The sequence below is a fragment of the Condylostylus longicornis genome, unplaced genomic scaffold (assembly GCF_029603195.1).
Source record: "Condylostylus longicornis isolate FDR11 unplaced genomic scaffold, ASM2960319v2 ptg000030l, whole genome shotgun sequence".
NCBI lineage: Eukaryota > Metazoa > Arthropoda > Insecta > Diptera > Dolichopodidae > Condylostylus > Condylostylus longicornis.
Genome location: NW_026577999.1, coordinates 10,465,555 through 10,486,568, shown reverse-complemented (window position 1 = coordinate 10,486,568; position 21,014 = coordinate 10,465,555). Strand labels below are relative to the sequence as shown.

At 23.2% G+C, this 21,014-nt stretch overlaps 3 protein-coding genes across 3 annotated transcripts; 2 read left to right on the top strand and 1 right to left on the bottom strand.

Moving 5' to 3' along the window:
- The first annotated feature begins 2,008 nt into the window (after positions 1-2,008).
- Positions 2,009-3,917, top strand: LOC129607975 (uncharacterized). Its single transcript, XM_055519257.1, has 4 exons — positions 2,009-2,253; positions 2,379-2,431; positions 3,107-3,298; positions 3,365-3,917. Exons 1-4 carry the CDS (start codon positions 2,211-2,213, stop codon positions 3,848-3,850), a joined length of 774 nt encoding a protein of 257 aa, XP_055375232.1. The 5' UTR covers positions 2,009-2,210; the 3' UTR covers positions 3,851-3,917.
- A 219-nt stretch (positions 3,918-4,136) lies between these two features.
- LOC129607976 (uncharacterized) lies at positions 4,137-7,603 on the bottom strand. The gene is made up of 4 exons (XM_055519258.1): positions 7,452-7,603; positions 5,522-5,574; positions 5,089-5,277; positions 4,137-5,015 (listed from the first exon to the last, which is right to left on the bottom strand). The coding sequence occupies exons 1-4, from the start codon at positions 7,492-7,494 to the stop codon at positions 4,536-4,538; spliced, it is 765 nt and encodes a 254-aa protein (XP_055375233.1). The 5' UTR covers positions 7,495-7,603; the 3' UTR covers positions 4,137-4,535.
- A 2,185-nt stretch (positions 7,604-9,788) lies between these two features.
- On the top strand, positions 9,789-12,018 carry LOC129607968 (solute carrier family 35 member B1 homolog). The gene is made up of 2 exons (XM_055519249.1): positions 9,789-10,666; positions 10,732-12,018. Exons 1-2 carry the CDS (start codon positions 10,000-10,002, stop codon positions 11,085-11,087), a joined length of 1,023 nt encoding a protein of 340 aa, XP_055375224.1. The 5' UTR covers positions 9,789-9,999; the 3' UTR covers positions 11,088-12,018.
- Positions 12,019-21,014: the final 8,996 nt, after the last annotated feature.

The window sequence follows — 21,014 nt, the reverse complement described above, 5'->3', positions numbered from 1 at the left end:
TGACTTATAGTATAATGATACATTTTTATTTTTAATATATCCTTTAATACGCAAGCACAACTGCGTTGCTAAATTTCACAATATTCTAAATTTTTTAAACTTCCAATGTATTTTATGTAACACCATTACTTGGCCTTCAAATAATTTCTTTACGAAAACAAAAATTAAAAAAAAAAAATAATAACAAATATTTAAAAAAAGCTTCTTCCGCAAATTTTCTTTCTTCCTCTGTTCAAAATATTTAATTCTTATGAAATTTAAAAGAACTTAAAGAAACACGCGTTGTTATTCACACGTTCCAAATTAATTTGTTTTTCCTTATTATCATTTTTTTTGTTCTTGTTTTTCTATATAATTTTTCAGTTTCATATTACGAACAAGGATGGCACATGTTATTATTATTAAAAATTTTCATTATGTAGTACTTTTTATGTAGAAAGTTTTTAATTACATCTAGACTGTGCAGCATCCTAGCGAATCGGATGTCATTTGGTTGGGATCCTGCGATGTCTTAGAGCAGCTGCCGATTTGACTGCAGTCTACATGTAACAATGACTGTTAGGAGAGCATGCATTCAGGGTGATCGTTTTTGCTTTCTTTGCGAGTGTCCTGCTCTGGGTGGAGCGAGACTGGTCATTGGGGGCACAGTAAGCGTTAGGCTGGTAATCAAGCGATATTTAGACAAATTCGTCGCAAAAGGGAAAGCGGTGATGACAGGATGGTTGTAGTCAACCGGCACATACATACTAATTGGGGTGCGGCAGGCTTGTTATGATATAAAATGAACTAATCTGAATTCCCTAAAAAGCACGTCAGTTAGTGGGCAAGCACAACCCAATAAACAAGAAATTTCGACAATTAATCCCTATTAAATTGAAATATTATTAAATTTCAATCAAAGTTTTTGATTATTTCTCTGCATAAAATATATATAGGTGATTTATAAATACACGGTTCATTCTAAATGAGAACTATTTCCACCAGTTCAATACATTCCCTTTAATAAAAAATTAAATAGCATTAGATTGCTGATATGTGCGAGTCTCTTAACTATATAATTGCAAAGCTTTCAAGCAATTTTACATTTAAGATTTAAATAGTTATACATTTCCAAATCAAAAATATATACAAGTGTAATGGAGCACAAATATTTGTATTTATGTGCAAACTATTTTACATTAAATTTAACTTAATTTAGTCCACAAATCATCTTCAATTTAAATTTGACAGCACATAGTTAATTTAGTGTTTGTGCCATAACAATGTTTTGTTATATAATATATTAATCGTAAATTTGTGTACAATTATAAAATATACGTAGTTATATTAGGGTGGGTTAAATAATTTTTTTTTCTGTCAAATTAATTTGCTATAATTTGAAATGTCTTTTAAAATCAATTTCAAATTTGTAAAGCATGCACGGATTTTCATTATAAGAACTTTTTATGTGATGAGAAGAAAAAAGTGTCTTTTGTTTGCATCTGGTTGTGTTTGATAATTTTGGAAGTTCTGACTCTCACGCCTTGATTAATTATATGAATTACCTTATTTAATTTTCGTTTTACTAATTAAAGTTTAATTAGAATCAAAGCAACATAATATATAACTATTGCAATATAAATAAACACCTGTTAATTTCCCTACAGCAGTTCCTTACCCATCCACCCTAATGTGTATGTATACATCATGTATTTTATTACAGTATTTGAATTTTTGCATAATATACAAATTTACTTAATTTAGAATATTACTATTTTATGGTTTAGTAACATAAATAAAAATACTTTGTATATGCAATGTGTTTATCATACTTATACAAAATACTTGCGAAAATTAAATAAAGGAAAACGGTATTATGATATTTATACGGATATACTTTTCTATATATATGTATATATACACAATCTCTCTATGTGAAAAAATCAAATTGTATCTACTACAAATATAAATTTTAAGGGTACAATTTTTTTGTGTATAGGATGAAGAGCTTTTTAAATTTTACGACCTATATTGAAAATGTTTTAAGAGCTTCAGTTCTACAAAAATATTATAAGAATGATAACGGAATAAAGATTTTATAAAAAAAATATAAAATTTATTAAAATAAGAAATTTCGACACCAGAGCCGAAAGCCCTTTTAATAGCTATTTAGTGATTTTTTTTAAATAATTAATTTTGAACGGCATAACAATTAAATTTTAAAAATAATAATGGATAAAAGAAACCAACTCACACTTGGCACAATTTGTGATGGTTAGTGATTATTTTATTTAATTATAATTATGCATATCGGTATAAGGTCTTAAAAATTTAAGTAGTTTTTTAATTATATAACTAATTAACCGCTTAAATAATCGCTTTTATGTTTAAATTTAAAGGTGAAATTGAAATATCCTTGCTAAGAGAAGATGATGTTGAAGAAGCACTTGAGGTAAGTTCGTCAACAATATGTGTAAAATATTAATAAAGTTAAAAGAGTATATAAAATTAATTCCTTAATTTTATACTCTCTTATCTTAATATTCCAAATTAAATTAATTAAGTTTGAAAAGTTTGTTCAATGTTGAAAAATTTAATATAAAAAAAACATTGTAGATAGTTGATTCTGTATGAACAACCGATGCATATACATAGTGTAATGTAAAAGTACGCCACCTATACTCTTTATTATTAATACTCGTAGAAACAAAGTAATTTAAATTTTATTATCGAAGGATTTAAATAATTCTATTAACAATATTAAAGATGCTTACAATTAAATCTCAGTTCATTTAAATGTACAATCAAACTTAATCAAACATAATTTGAACTGATCTAACAGAACTACAATCAATTTTAAATAATTTTGTTTCAACTTTATTTGATTTAATTGAATTAAATTGAATTCAATTGAACAATGATTGAACAAAAATTTGTTTGATTAAAACTTGATTCATTATTATGTATGAAATGTATGCTATCAATCATGTGTGTTAAGTACAAATAAATGTTTTTTAATGAGAAAATTCTTTAGAACTTTTATTGAAATTATGATTTTAATGTAAAATATGTAAAATTGCCGTTAATAATAAAATTATTAATACTATGTTTTAATATTTAAAAATAGGTTCTTAAGAAATCATTTTTCATTAATGAAAATCTTTGTATTGCAACTGATGTTAATAAACCAGAAAATGAAAATGCAATTGATGAATTAACAGAATTGGCAAAGCAAATAACAAAAGATGGTATATCTGTTATAGCAAGACACATTCCTTCAAATAAAATTGCTGGTGTTGCTTTAAATAAAATTCATAAAGTATAAATTTTTCATAAAATTTTATATTTTAAATAAAAATAGTTAATTTCTTTTCTATTTTTTCAGTTTTGTCCTGACAAGAAATCTACACAAGGTGAATTTTTAGAAAATTTCTTAGATTCAACATGTAAAACAGAAAATGTTAAATGTATAACAAAATCTTTAGAAACTATGGAAGAAAAATTTAATATATTCATTGAATGGGATATTGATTGTATTGTAGAACATTTTATGTTATCAGTTTTAACAGAATTTGGAAAACGTAATATTGGTTATAATCTTTCATTATACAGTATACAATTAGCTATGGAATTAAATCAAAATACTGAAAGTATAATACGTGAATTTTTACCAATACATTTACAAAATTGTCATCCTAAAGCAATTTATGCAATTTTTACATCAAAATATTCACATAAAATTGGACAACGTCTTGGATTTGAAGATTTAGCAATTGTACCATATACAGAATTTTTTTATAAAGGACAAAAATTTTCTGATAAATTAGATCCAATTCATGAAAATTGTATACTAGGTGCAAAAAAATTTTAATTTCTTATATTAGTTGTACAATTATTATAATATTTATAAGAGTATTAAAAAATATATTCAAAGTTATATTGTTATATAAACTATATTGTATAATTTTTAGAAAGTCTTTAACTATAAATCCATGCATCAATGGTTTTTTGAACCAAAGAAATATTAGGATAATCATTAAAAATATTTATTATAGATTTTCACATAAATTCTTCTAAGTAAGCTTCGGGCTCAGCGAAAATGTCAAAATTCTTTGATTTGATCTACATTTTATAATGCGGAAAACTGAAAATTGAATAGCTCGGAATTATATTACTAGTATCATTACATTTTCTGTAATATTTCACATTCAGTATTTTAAAATTTTTTTTAATAGAAAATATTCAGGACTCTCTGTATATGACTCTGAATCTTATAACATCGTCATACATATTATCACATAAAATCACAGGAAACACCTTGTATAATTGTTTATCTTAATTTTAATGTTTATTGTATACCACATACAAAAATTATAAAAACTATTTCAATTTTTCTACATACATGTAAAAATATTAATTTCTTTTCACTTCAACACTCTATTTTAACATTCTTTATTTTGCTTTTATACAAAAATTTTAAAATTCTCTAATTAAAACTTATTTCTGTATTCAAAATTTAGTTCATTTACAATAATAACAAATTTTATATATAAATTTTAACAATCATTAATATGTAAAAAAGATTGTGTACTATCCGGATGTTGTGGACCAATACGATCTGCAAAACTTTTTCCATTAAATTTATATTCCGAAAATGGTACACGATTTAATGTTTTAAAACCAAGTTTATCACCAATTTTTTGTGAAAATTTCGAAGTAAGTAATGAACATAATCCTTTTGGTATTTTATCTTTTAAATTTGGATGAAGTTTATCAATACCAATACCTTTATTTATATTTTTAACTAATTCAATTGAATATTCACATAAAATTTTACCAAGACCACGTTTTTCAAATTCTGGTAACGTTGCTAAAAACATTATTTCAAGTACACAATCAATATTATAAATATCAAAAACATTAATTTTTTCATCCATTGAAATCATATAATTAAGTAAAGATATTGAATTTGGTGATGAACAATATTTATTTTTGAATACTTCAAAGAAAACTTCTTGTACTGTATCATCAACATACTAAAATTAAAAAAAATATATAATTTTAATATAAAATATTATACATATATGTATGTTTGTATGTAGCTCTTACTTGAATTTTATTAAAAGCAACTGAAACAATTTTCTTTGTCGGTCTATGACGTGCCATTAATGAAACACCATCTTGTCCTACAATTTTTGAAAGTAAACGTAATTCTTGACGTGCTTGTTCATTTTCTGGTAAATTTATTTCGGATCCTATAACAACGCTTTCTTTTACAAAAAATGATCGATGTAAAACCTACAAAAATATAAAACAGATATTTAAATTTTTTTTAGTTATTATTATTGGTATTATAATATTAATTATTTATTAATTAATTTTAATATTTATTTGTATAACAGAAACTGCATCCAGGGCTCTATTACACATATTAATATTAATTGATTACAAAAAATGTAAGAAGTAGTAGGTGCAATAGAGGCCCGGTTGCATAAAATTATATTATAATTTTTTATATAATTAAGTATGCATGTATACTTACATCTAAAGCTTCTTCTATATTTTCGGTTGTTATTGTACAAATTTCGAATTCTCCTGAAAATAGATAAATATATGTATATAAACTATCATTATTAACATGTATGTAATGTTTTTACAGAATTCATTTTGGTATTTAAGAAAAAAAAATAAGAACGGCGGAGACGTTATCATGAAGACGAATTTGCTCGAATTGCAAATACATAAATACTAAAATAAATGAACTCAAATTTAAGAAATTCAGCTGTTACTCTTCACTTCAGCGTATCTTAAACCCAATATACCTACGTTCTCTCTTATGAAAAATTCATATACATAATAATTACAATTAGTAAATTTATAATGTGAGTGTAAATTTTAAAGTTGATTTTCTTTTAATTAGCAAGCTAACATACCTTAAGTTTATGAACTTTCTTTATAAAAATATGCAATTACACATATAGTATGTACATATAATTATAAAAAATAATATTACAGGTATATACCTTATATATTTTCAGTAATTGTAATTTACGGGAGTAGTAATTTGCAGTAATAGAAATTTCCCATAAAATTTCCCATATTTTCTTACCATCCAATTTATATTTATATTTTAATAAAACATTTAGCAAAAAGGTTCCTATTTAAAATTATATGAATTTCTTTTATTTTAACCTTTAATCACAGCTGTGACGTCAAATTTTAGAGGAGTTAAAAATTTATACAGTGGGTAAAAAGTGGGTAAAATTTACGTCATGTCTGTAATAATACAAATATAATTTTTTTCTGTGATTAAAAGTTAATTATACACAAAAATACAACATAATCATTTTTATTTTTTCTCTTCTAAAACGAATCATTTTTGCAATTATCTTACCTTAAAACTATAATAGTTGCAATGAAATTATTGTGCATTTTTATTTATTAGATTATTCACATCATTTCAGTTAATAACAATCTTTGTACTAAAATTATAAAAAAGCTTCCTAACAAAAAGTTTTCTATATAATTCGTTTAATTATTTAAATAATTACAAACAGAATTATTTTAATATAAAAACAAAATATTTATTTTTTATTAATAAATTAAGTCACATAGTAAGAGTAGAGATAAAAATAATAAATACAATGTAGTTAATTTTTGAATACAATATTAAAAAATCAAGGTTATATGATTATCAGTACAATTATATAGATACTATATACTTCTTTTAGTGGCTGATTTGTGACGTCATAATTAAAAAAATTTTCTACTATATTGATAATTTTAATCAATTCTTCAAAATTATAATTCTTGACACTGTATACAATATAATAATTTTATGTTTTAATTTGTTATACATATGTTGATATAGCAACAAAAAAAAAAGAAACGTTTCTGTTATAAAAATTTGTTGAAATTATATCCTACATGCTTATTAATGTACTATAGTAAACGACGTGTGTAAAGTATATGTTATAGTTCTATAATATACCGTTCATTTCTACAGGTTTTCTTTTAAAATAGACAAGGTGAACCAGTAACATGGTATAATCTCTCGAGAACAGAAAGGTGGAACAATTTTTTGAAAAAATCGTTCCTGGGAGGGAGGAGGGGTAGAATGAGGGCCAGAAAACGCTGGAATGTAACCATTTATAAGTCCGTACACTTTTTTCAAAACTAAAAATTTTCAACTGGGACTTTTGTTATTTCTCGAACTCAAACAAATTTTTTTTCGAAATTTAGTATACACATACCGACATACATGTCCACATAAACATACCGACATAATGTTTACCTTAACACAAACATATAAGAACTCATTTAAAATTTTACCTTATAAAGGGCTTTTGCATTATAACAAAAACTCGTTAAAAGCAAGGAAATTAATGAACCTATACAATTTTATAACTAATGCAAATAAGAGAACCGCGATTTCAATTATATCATTTAATTATTAGTTTATATAAAGTTACCATCACAGTATGTTCCAAAACATTGTTCTTCACGTACTGCCATTTCTTATTTAATTAAATTTAAAATTACGAATAAATTTTATAATAATTATTCTCCAAAATTTACAATATTATAGTAGAAGTTGAACGACGATGTTGATCGCTTGAAAACTTAATTTATACTGATTACTGATATTATAACGTGCAGCTTTTTTCTTTACTGATATACTAGTAACAATATTTACAGAAATTGATAAATAAATTCAAAAAAAAAGAAGAAGAAGAGAAGAGAAAAGCAAAAAAAAAACAGTAATTTTAAATAAAATTTAAATAATAACCACGCTAGGAAAAAAAAATATAGTAAAATTATGTTAATTATTTTGTTAACGATACTACAATACAGATAAATATAAAATAGGCATTTAAAATTAGTTTCCAATATGATCAACTAATATTATTCTTCTTTGTAATTTTAACAATAAGTCAATAATATATATATATACATATATATATATATATATATATATACATATATATATATATATATATATAAATATTTAGTGTCTTAAAATCAACTTATGCGTGTGCACATAAATTTATTATATACATAAGAAAAACAAGATTTTCTAGAAATGAAAATGGGTACAGAAGAAAACTTGTATGAAATTTTGATTGTTATAATCTAAAATGTGGCATATTTTGTACTAAGATGTTTGCTCTTTCATACTCATAACAACTACTTATAGAGGTACACATGACATAAATATTAGTACTATTTCAAATAGTAATATAGATAAAAAGATTTTGCATTTCACTTAAATTCGTTTAATTACTTTCTCATATAGCGCGTTACGGTAACGAAGGATTATCTTTACGCCTATATAATTTTACGTTTCTATATTCTATACTATATGTAAGTAAGTAATCATACATTTTGGAATGACTGAAATAACCTTTATTACAAACTAAAATTATGTTTAAGAATACATTGAACAATTGATATTATTTTTTGTCAAATATGTATCCCATATACTTGCTACTGTCTCCTTTTTAACAATTTATTTATCAAAATTCTTATTTTGAAAAAAAATATTTTGATTTGTACTCTCAAAATAACGTGATAACAATATTGAGAAGTTTCAATGACTTATTAATTAAAATTTGTTAATTTACAATATCATAATACAAAATTGTTTTCATCATTATAATATTTTCTTCATTTTATTTGATTAATTTCTTATCAGTAAAGAAATGAAGAAATTTATGCATTTAATGCCTTCTAGCATTTATACAAATTGCATTAACTCCAATATTAATTCAAAATTTTAACTTGTGTTCATATACAGATTATATGATTTTTTACGGACACTGTCCTACGATTTATTTTCAACATTATTAATTGTAAAATGTAATGGCCGACAAGTTTGAAAGCAATTTTATTTTCATTTTTATTGCATATACTTACTTACAAATTAATTATTTTTATGTTGATTGACAGTTATTGACATTTAATGAGTAAGCCATTAAATCACATTGCATAGTAGCATTAAATTACAATGTATAAACACGAATAATAAAGCTTAATAGCTTAATAAAAAATTTCCGTGCATTTCAAAGTATTTTGTCAAATTTTTTTAAAAATAAATTATAATATTATAATTACTTATCGTTTTAGTAAATTGCACTTTTGTCTATTTTAAAATGATGATTCTTTAAAATTACATAAAATTGTAACTATTGTTGTTAATAAGCTATGCAACTTTAAGATTATTAATGTTTTTTCAAATTTAAAAATAATTTCCAATACAAGAGTTTTTATATTATATAAATGAAATCTATTTTAAAAATAAAACAATAAAAAAAACTTGTTTTACACGATTCAAAATTTCTTAACACGGTCGTATAAATTTAATTTACTTTTACCGTTAAATATCAAGATTCTACAACAATATTAATGTGTTACCTTCCAATAAAATTTTATATTAGTTTATATATGAAATTAAAGATGGCAGTGATGTTTGATTGCTGAATTATTACAGACATTGCCATATTCCCTTATATTCCCTAAATGCATGTTGTTAACCCCAACATATGAAACACATAAACTTTATTACGGAGTAAAATTTCTGTTAAACAACACAGGATTTCCAGACAAAATAATTCGTTATTTGTATCAATAAAACTAAAAAGTATATTTTTATTATTAACGAAAAATAATATTAACGCTACAAAACGTACTGTACAGTACTAACGTAAATATCACCGTACAGCTTGTAACACCGTAACCTAAATGTCATATATTATTGTCAAACTGTCAAAAATAGAAGATAAGTATATTATTGACTGACGTGTTCTAAACAAATCAGCAGCTGCGAAAAATTGCTTATTGTGCAAATAAGTACTCAGAAATATTTTTTGTAATAATGAAACTTTAAACGATTATAATCGAAACAATTTAAATTACATTTTATTTAAAAATTAATGTGTTTTTATATCACTTAAAATTGTACTTATAATTTTAAGTAATAAAGTATTTGAAATTCGATTTTAGATCAATTAAAAATTCATAATGCTACCAGAAAAATCCCGGTTCATAGTGTATGCATTGGGAATATTCTTTTGTTACTTTTATTATGGTATTATACAAGAAAAAGTTACACGTGGACGATATGGAACTCAAATAAATCCTGATGGAACAATTGGAGAAAGATTTACATTGACGTTAGCACTAGTATGGGTACAATGTATTTGCAATTGGTTATTCGCAAAAGCGATGTTATTTGTTAAACCACAGAAAGAAGACACAACACATTCTGGATATTATGCAACGTGTGCTCTTACATATTTATTAGGTTTCGTTAGCTCAAATATGGCGCTAAGGTGGGTACCGTATCCTACTCAAGTTGTAGGTAAATCTGCTAAACCAATTCCTGTAATGATATTGGCAGTTCTGGTTGGTAAAAAATCATATCCTTGGCTAAAATACTTTTGTGTCTTAATTATTGTAACTGGAGTAGTAATGTTCATGTATATCGATGGAAAATCTAGTAAGCAAATAAATGAAGATAAAGTTGCTATTGGTGAACTATTATTGTTAATGAGTTTATCAATGGATGGTATGACAGGGGCTGTACAAGAAAGAATGAGAGCATCAAGTGCACCTTCTGGTCAGCAAATGATGTTAGCCATGAATTGGTGGAGTGCATTAATTTTGGGTGCAGCACTAATATTTACAGGTATTTTATAATATTAAAATTTTTTAGTAATATCTACAAAAGTATCATATGAAAATACATTTTAGGAGAAGGAAAAGATTTTGCTGCTTTTGCTGTTCGACATCCAAATATGTTAGTTCATTTAGGTACTTTGGCTCTCGCTGGAGCACTCGGACAATTGTTTATATTTTTAATGGTTTCATGTTTTGGTCCATTATCATGTTCAGTGGTTACAACAACTAGAAAATTTTTCACAGTTTTATGTTCTGTAATATTATTCGGAAATGTTTTGAGTATGAGACAATGGTTTGGTGCCGTTTTAGTTTTTGCTGGTTTATTCGCCGATATGTTTCTTGGAAAAAAATCACATTCCCATATTAAACCACTTCCAAACAATAAATCACTAAAAAATGGGGATGAAAAAAATAAACTATTATCATAGCCCGAAGAAGTTTTTGTTTAGATTAAACTTTTTTTTTTTTATTTTCAATAATTTTTTTAGTTAAAATTTTCAAAATTTTGTTGTCTAAGTATTTAAATTTTTTATATTTTTAAGTAAATCTATAATTTAACGAACAATATTTATTTAAATTAAAGTATAACTGAAAAGAATTACTTTAAAAAAAATAAATAAAATAAGTATAAATTAAAACTAAAAAAACAATGTTTTCTAAAATAATTTTTGACTAGATAGATTAAGAAAGTAATCAAAAATGTAAAGGTACCTTCATTCTTCTTTAAAAATTTGGTTTTTTTTTTCAAAATTTGAAATATTAAGTAATTGTACAAAGTACTAATTAAAATAGTAAATTATAGAATTGCATTTAAAATATCGAATATTAAAAAAATTTAAAAAAATGTTTACACACTCTACACTCTCTACATGAAATTAAATAATTTTATTTACATCCTGATAAATTAACATATGTAACCTAAGATCCTTTTGTCTTCCAAGCTAAGTCATAATTTTGATTTTTTTCTGATTTTTCAATCGTTGGTTAAAGTTGCCAAAACGATGGTAATTGTTTTTTTTTTACATGATTTGATTAAAATTTGATGAGAATTCGATTTGCCACCGTAAATAAATTTAGTTGAATGGAAAAAAATCTAATAAAATCTAATTCTCATCAAATTTAAATCGAATGACTAATGTTTATTACTCAAAAATATACTATTAAATCCATTTCGAAGAAAATTATTAATTAGATCAGCTATAATTTCAATATTATGTTTTAAATTTTCTAAATATTTTAAATTAAAATCTATAAATTTATATAAAATACGTAAAATTCCTTTAATGTACAATAAAGTTATACAAAACAAAATGTTTATATAATACTTAGCGTTTATATGTCACAGCTTTAAGTGTACTATTTATATTATGATAAAAATATGTATTTTATATTAAATTATATCATATTAGAATAGCCAAAAAGACAATATAACTTATTGAAAATAAAGCATATGAAAAAAAAATAGCAAAAAATTTATTGGTCAATCCAAATTTTAATAGTCACATAATTTACATACATACATAAATACATATTTTAAATATTTATCTTTAAATTTTTACAAATTTTTTAATATTCAACCTGCAAAGATCGACATAATTTTTTTTTTCATGTATAAAACAATTGGTTTTAAAAGATACGCTATGGTTTTAAACTCAAAATGTTACTAAAATGATTTTTATCATCTTTCAAATAAGCGCAATGTGTGAATAACAATAAAAAAAGTACAATAATTTGCGTAAGCACAATATTACACATTGTTTTTCGCAAGACCCTGTTAATTACATACTTATTAATACAATGCAGTTTCTTGCCTTTAGAAAAAATTCAAGGATTTAATGTAAAATTCTCATTCATTCATAAAAATATTTTTAAAAGCTTTACAGAATAAACGCCAATTAAATACTAAAAATTATAAATTATTAAATAACATAAAGACTTATTGTTATTTTAATATTCATTTTCAGGTAAGTTCATTTTAATAACTAAAAAACAAACGCCCTTTTTTGAAGTGATTGATAATTTTGCGGCATATTATTGAATAACATGCTATAAAAAAAAAATTCTTACTTATTCAAATATAATAATACAAAGATATAATAAATATTTTGTGATATTTTGTGTAATAAACGAATATTTATTCATTTTTTTTTATATATAAAAAAATTAGTAAGTGTTTTACACCGTATCTATACAGATACTTAAAGTAAGTAAAGTTTAAATAGTTAAGGATTTAAAAAGAGCTTTATTGTAATCTTATCTACACTTAAATAGGATAAAGAACAAATTATTCCAGGTAAACGTGATTAAATTTAAATAATTACAAAAAAAAAAAAAAACGAAAAATATAAACTTATTTTAATTAGTCTAGAGTGGATCAGAAGATATAATTAAGCATTTTGATTAATATATAGAATTGTAACTCCATGCAAGTACCTAATGGCGAATTTTAAAAAGTTTTTAGATTGTCCTGATTTATATTATTTGGCAAGACTTAATACAAACATAATTATCAGGAAATTACTTAACAACCTGTGTATACAACTTTCCAATGAACCTTTAGGAAAAAAAGTCTAATTTGGATCTGAAAATGCTCCAAAAGCTAATTTAATTAACAAATTTCATTTTAAAAATTAAGAAAGTTTTTCTTAATACTTTCACCACTTGTAAATTTTTAGTAAAATTTTGTTGAACTCAAATGCATTATGTTAAAGTATTAAACAGAAAATCTATGATCGCCATATATTATAAAAAATATTAACTGGGACTTGATGTATACCATATTTAATTTTCAAAAAAAATTTAAAATTATTTATTAATAGTAATTTAAAATCTTAGTATATTTCATACATACATAAACACTTAATTTGTATATATTTCCTATTTGTAAGGGAGCAGCAGGTAAACTACTCCTTTTAACAACGAAATTCCAGTTGTTCTCAAACTCGCTTTCGAATTTTCTTTTAGAAAGTAAATTATGTAAGTAAACACGGTTAGAACGAACGTATACATACATAATGTACCTACATACAAATCATAATAATGTTTTATTATATTGGACCGTACTAAATGGCAGCATAATATTTTATTTTATCATAATAATATTATTATTATTATTATTATTGTATAAAAAAAGAATTTAATAATGAAACAAATCTAAATAAAATAAAATTGGCAAACTAATAATAAAAAACAAAAATAATAATAATAAAATACAAAACGAAAGCATCAAAAATTTATAAAAACAAAAATCAAATAAAAAATAATATAAAATTGTATATTAAAAGTATATACAGGGTATTACATACATTCATATACGTTAAAACAAGAATAATAAAAAACAAGAAATAAAAATAAATTTTCCTTTTCGTTAAAATATTTATGTTATATATGAACGTACATACACATATATATATATATATATATATATATCATATATATCATCTCACTGTATATGCATAAATTCATGTAAGTATATACTTGTACGTACCTACATATAAGTATAACAATTTTTTATAAAAAAAAAAGCTCATTCATTTCGGCTCTTGATATTTTTTCTGCTTCTTCTTTTCTAATTCTGTGATGCGCATAACACACAAATTTTATAGCTTAAAATATTATTAAGTTTTCTTTTTGTTTATTTTACTTTTATTTTTTTGTTATTATATTGACAGCATACCATATAATATACAAGAATAACAAGAACAACACAAACAAAAAAAAAAAGGAACACAATTTTCCAATTATTCTGTCTAAAATGACAGATAATCAGTACTTCGAGAAACCTTTAATCGGTACGAAGAAGTGCATTTTTATTTCAATAAAATAATTATTATTCATAGATTTTTGAAAATCTATATATTGAAAAAATATAATATTCTTGGAAAATTTGCAAAAATTAAATATTATAAATTTTAATTTAAAATATAAAAGTTATAAAAGTATAAAATTTAGAGAAAATAAAATTGTAGGTACCTACATAAAATATATAAATAAAATTATAATATCTACTCGCCTATTATTATTATTATTGTATATGTATATATTATATTATATATATACATAATTATTTAAAATATATTAAAAGGAAAATATTAAAATTTTTTTCTCTATATTTTTAAAATTGAAATTTAATAAAATCGCGTTTGCAACAAAAAAAAATCGCAAAACACTTTTTATCTTTTATAGCAAAAAAAATAAAATCTTAATAAAAAAATAACATACAAATAATATTAAATAATAAGAAAACAGAAAAATATAAAAAATATCAAAAAAAAACAGAGAAAAAAACGTGAATTGTATAACAGAATACCGAACGGCAATATAAGTGGAAAAATTGTGAAAATTTTGAATTTTTTTTTATCTTACAAAATAATTTAATAATAAAATTAAAAATAATTATTGAATTGTAATTTAAATAAAAAAAAAATTATAAAGAAAAATTTTATGTAATATAAAAAAAATATTGTGCTACCTATATAAATAATTAAAATCAAGTGAAAATTTCGAGGAAAACAAAGTAAGGAAAGAAAAAAAAGGAAAAATAGAAAAATAAATTTAAATTATGAAATTACATACATACATACCTATTAAATTTTTTTTGTTTGTTTTTTTTTTATTTTCTTCTTTTCTGCTTTTATTTTGTATATATCATTCATAATTGAACAGTTAATGAATAACTGTAAAAGAATTTCGGTAACCGTATATATTTTAATACAGCAATATTATTATTATACATGATATATATCATATGATATATATGATATATATCATATATATATATCATATACATTATATATATACACTATGTATGTATGCATGTGTATTTAATGCATCCATATAATGTAAATGATATTGAATTAAAAAAAAAATTAAAAAAATAAAATAAAATATTTTTAATTATTCATGATATTAATATTGTATATTTTTGTTATTATTACTACTTACTTATTATTATATACGCTTTTAAATACTAATTATAATAACTATAATATACTTGAATGAATACATATACATATATATGTATGATGTTTTTATAAACAAGTATTAAAAATTTTAAAAGATAAATTAATTAATTGAATATAATATAGCTATACTTATTGATAATATGTATATGTGTAGGTATATGCATATGAAATTTGGGTTCGGAGAGGGGCTTTAGACAATACACAGAGCGTTCATGGAAGAGGTGTATGGGAGACAATAGATCGAGGGCATGATTTCCAATATTCATTTTTTAAAACCATATATTCATTTCATTATGAAAATGGAAAAATAAAACTGCAATAGAATAGAAGTTTTTGTGGTTTTATTTTCTGAATTCTGAATTATAAAATAATTTTAATTAATACAAAATTAATTTTTGTTTGTATTATAGACAATATTATTGAATTAATCATAATAATGACAAATTATTTATTAAAATTTTATTTTTTATTGCTTTATTTTTAGTTTGTTTTGCTCTCTTAAAGCTTTCGTTTTTTTTTTATTATGGATGAAACGCATTAGAAAATACAAGAATTTTTGATAGGAAAATGCGTAAAAGAATGAAAATTTCGACTAAATAATTGTTTATTTTATATGATTTTATTTGTAATATTTATAAAAGTGTTTACTAAATAGTAGAAATTATAATAAAAAATCTAAGTCATATACGGTGACATTATAATTTTATCTCACTCAAATTAGAAATACTCTGTTTTGAGTGATCCCTTGAGTGACAAATTTAAATTTAAATAATTATTTCTATGCCTTGCCTTGCCTATAGCCTTGTCCTAGTTTAAAATAATATTTGCCCCTTTTATATAGATAAAAATATATTTGTTTTACATACACAAACACATATTGCTTAAATTAACTTAATGCTCAAAAAAATATAATAACTTTCTAATATATTAAAATATAAAATTATATATAGGTAGAGTTCAGATTACTGTGAGGTTCTAAATGCCTGTATGATGGATTATATATCACTATTATACGTTATTCATTTGTACTTCGTTTTAAACAATTTCGATTTAAACACAAACATTTTTGCTCCCAAATATTGTTTATAACGGGGACTTCAGCTGTTTATAACATGATGTACTTGTATATATAGTAGGTGTAGTTACTAAGTTTTTACTACACTATTTAAATTATAACTATTATTATTTTAATAAGATGGTTTATGTTATATATAAATTTGGATATATATACTATATTTATATAATAATATATACATATCTGCTACTATCGACCTTTTTCATCATTAATTTAATAAAAATATGTGTAATTTTGTGTTAATTAGTTCTAATTTTGTTTTAAAACTCTTCTTGCTTTCTCAAAACCATAATAAAAAAAAAAAAACAATTTGTTAATTTTTGTTTTTATTTTTTGGTCTTCCATAATATTTACAATTTTAGTTTACGGTAACAATTAATAAAAAATTTTAGTGTCACGTTTCTTATCAGAATGGTACATAGTGGTACATATAACATGTTATTATAGTCTGTAGAGTGGCCATATTGTTTAAAAATTTAAATTTATACCGTGTATTACAACTGTTATAATATGTTCCTGCAAACATATTTCGTATACACACATTGATTTTTTACATTAAAATTGAAATTCGGCTATGAAATAAAAATAATAAAAGAGAGAGAGTCGGCAAGTTTCTGTATACTGTGATTATTTTACTATCGAGATGTGATTCGAAATTTTGTATTTTCCATATTTAATGAAGTTGAATTGAAGAATATAATATGTTGTACATATATAGAATGACATATAACTGTATAGACATGCAAAGTGCATTGTTATCATCATACTTTGCGTTTTATGATTTTTGGAAATCTTACATTTTTTCTGTTAATCGTGTTTAATTGTTGAAATATGTATGTTTAGTTCAATAACGTAGTTCTTGTTTGGAATTGAAAGAAGAATAATGAACTTTTTTTTCCTAGTCTTTTTGGCAGATCTCTAATGATATTAGTTTAGGGAATTTTTAGCTCAAGTAAATATTTATGTGATACTCTAATTATTTTCAATTGAATTCCTTGATCCTATAAAATACGTTATATCCTATTAGAGAACAGCAGCGCAGTATTTTGTTCTCTTATTACAAAAAATTGTTCTAAATTTTTACATATATATACCAACATTTATACTTAATATACTTAATCATATGCGTAAGGAAAATTTTTTTTTACATAGTATAAAAAAAAACTAACAAAATATAACTGTCTTTTTTTAGATACGCTTACATCCTAAATATCCAAGAAACAGATTGTTCTTTTTTTTTTTTTGGACATCACATACAACTTTAAGATATTTTTTTCTATTGTAATTGAATGGTTGTTATTTAATGAGATCATCGCTAAAATATTGTCGCCAAATTAATGATTTAAAATGTCTATGAAAAAATTATGTTAGGAGAAAAAACACATAAAATTTTTTTATGCTTCACAGTAAAAAACACAAAAAAAAAACAAAAAGAACAATAACAAAAAATTTGTAATTCGATGTTGATGATGGAATTGGTATAATGGCAATTTTAATGATGATAATGAAAAAGTAGTTTATAGCACAGTTAATAGCACATAAAGCACGTGTGTGTATGTTCGCAATATTATGTGAATCGTTTATTTTTAATTTAATCGCATGTGAATTTGTATATAAAAGCAATTTTAACAATAAATTATTTTCTTGTTATATTTCTTTAAGGAAATTTAAATGAATAGTAGCGAAAAATTCTGTAGATCCCAGATGTATTCAAATTCATTGGTATATACGAGTATGTTACAATGTAAGGACGGCATTCCATTAAATTAAAAGTTTGAGCAGAATTCTATATATTTAATCAATTTCTATATTAATTCTTTAATATTCACTAAATTTTTATTAAACACTATGTTACATCCTATAATTTAATTAAACTATAAATATTCATTCAAGATTAACAGGAATTGTTAAAAGAATCTCATAATTTTTTATAGATTTTGTAATAAAAATATTTGCCACTTGTTGAGTAAAAGAAAAACTTTAAATCAAAGTGCCACGAATTCAAAGTAAAATTTATTATTTCTCATATCCTCAAAATTATATGACAAGGAAATGTTTTTAATATTTTATTAATTATAATGTAAAAGCATTATAATATAGCTGAGATTATTAAGCACATGAAAAATTTTTAAAATGTAAATAAAAAAATCAAATAAATGAGCTAATCGCAATTTGAGACGTTTCATAATTTGAATTTTGACTAAGCACTATCCCTTCTAGACAAGAAACCCTTTTGCGGTTTTCGGCCACATAATGTGTGTGAGCAAAGAACAAAAGAAAAATCAAGTCTTCCATGCCTTCGTCATGGTCAAGATGCTTTTAAAAAATTATGGGAATAAGTAAAAATCAAATGAAATTCTTACGAGTACCTTGTCAATTCATTGAAATATCATACTCATAAGGCTGAGACTGGAAGGCGACTACATTTGTAAATTTGGAAGTTTAGGAAAAATCTATTAATTTTTTCCTTCCAGCATTATGAAACGATAGAAGAGGAAAATGAAGGGGAAGAGGCTTTCTTTCATAGTTACAAATTGTTCGAATTCGTCAAGGGTTGGGTATTTTGGTGTCAAGGGTGCATTACAGAGGTTTACTGCATATTTAGGAGACAAAACACCCTTATACATAGGTCGTACTACATTATTACTTACATCAAATACAATTTTCCATCTACACCAGTAAACGGAATTCAATTTATTTTGAAACCATACGCTCATGGTAGCGATATATCGAGCCAACAAGCCTCTTAAATTTAATTGAGTTGGGAAGGCAGACAGGGATGTGTCTCATGTTTAGATTCTTAAAATTTTTGATGTTTCAAATTAGTAGCCCTTTTTATTCATTAGATGATCTTGTATTCATTTGATTTAATCGCTCAATTCTCATATAGAAAACCCAAACTTTTTTATTATTTTTATACACTAAAAATTTATTTACTTATGTACTCGGTGACAAATATACGCGTAATATGAAATTTAAATTTAATTTGTTTTTTTGTAAACAATTAGAGGTGATAAAAATTTAATCGTATTAGGATTTAATTTCTAATTGAACACAACCATTTGATAATGAAAAATAATTGATTTCTTTAATCTCTTTATGAACTTAATAAATAGAATTTTAATCTTATTAAAAATTTAATATACGTTTTTTTCTTTTAATCATTTATGCTGCTAGTGATTTAAATAAAACTTAATTGAAAATAATTTGTTTTAATATTCTCATTTCTTGTTCTCTACTTATATAATATATTAATAACGATTATATATATATAAATGTATGAATAATTGTATTTATATGTACATAATTTTAATATATGATAATGTGGATTCACATGGAGTATGGATGAATAATAAAAAGATCCCATTTATAAAAGAAATAATAATGTATGTAGGTTAAAAATAAAATTTTCAATATAGAAAAAAAATAAGAATAACATTTAAGAATTTTGTCGCCTAATTTACTGACCCCACATAATATTTTGTGTATGTATATGAGTGTTATTATGTGGTTGATTTTATATGTATGTACAAATATTTAATCATCTTATGAATTATTTCTTCTTCCTTTATTTTTATATATATTTAATAATATTGACTTTTTTTTATAAATTAATAGAGAAAGGACAATAAAATGAGAAAATTAAAAGAGTTTAAAAAGGAAAAGTGACAAAAAAACAAATAATAAATAACAAATTGTAAAGAGGAGCTTTCAATTGATACGATGTTGGTGGAGAATTTGCGGTGTTTTAAAAAAAAAATATCACCCACAAAATACTAAATATTTTAATTTGGGTATACCAACAACATCTCTTCTCCTCCTACAACGTTTGCTCCTACAACACTTTGATTTGATTGAATAATCAATATCCATTTTTTCGACAAGCAATTGTTTATGTATTGCAAATCCAGAATATCAAGTTGATAACAGATAAATCTTTTGTTAAAGAAGTTATATTATACATACTATATGAGAGCGTACAATTACAAAAATTACAATGCAATCAAAATTGTATTCGAGATTTTGAATTTGGTTAAAATAAATAATTCGAGCCGTTTTAATTCAATTCGGATTTTCTCAGTAAAATGTTGCTCTTTATATTATTCAAGGACTCATTCACATTTACTTCGCAAACCGTATAACAGTTTTAATCTAAAATTTTATTAAGATTTACTTCGCTGTTATACATATTACAGTTTTAATCCAAAATTTTTTTAAGATTTACTTCGCTGTTTACATATAACAGTTTTAATCTAAAATTTTATTAAGGTTTACTTCCCCCTAAAATTTTACTAACAATATTAAAGGACGCAAAT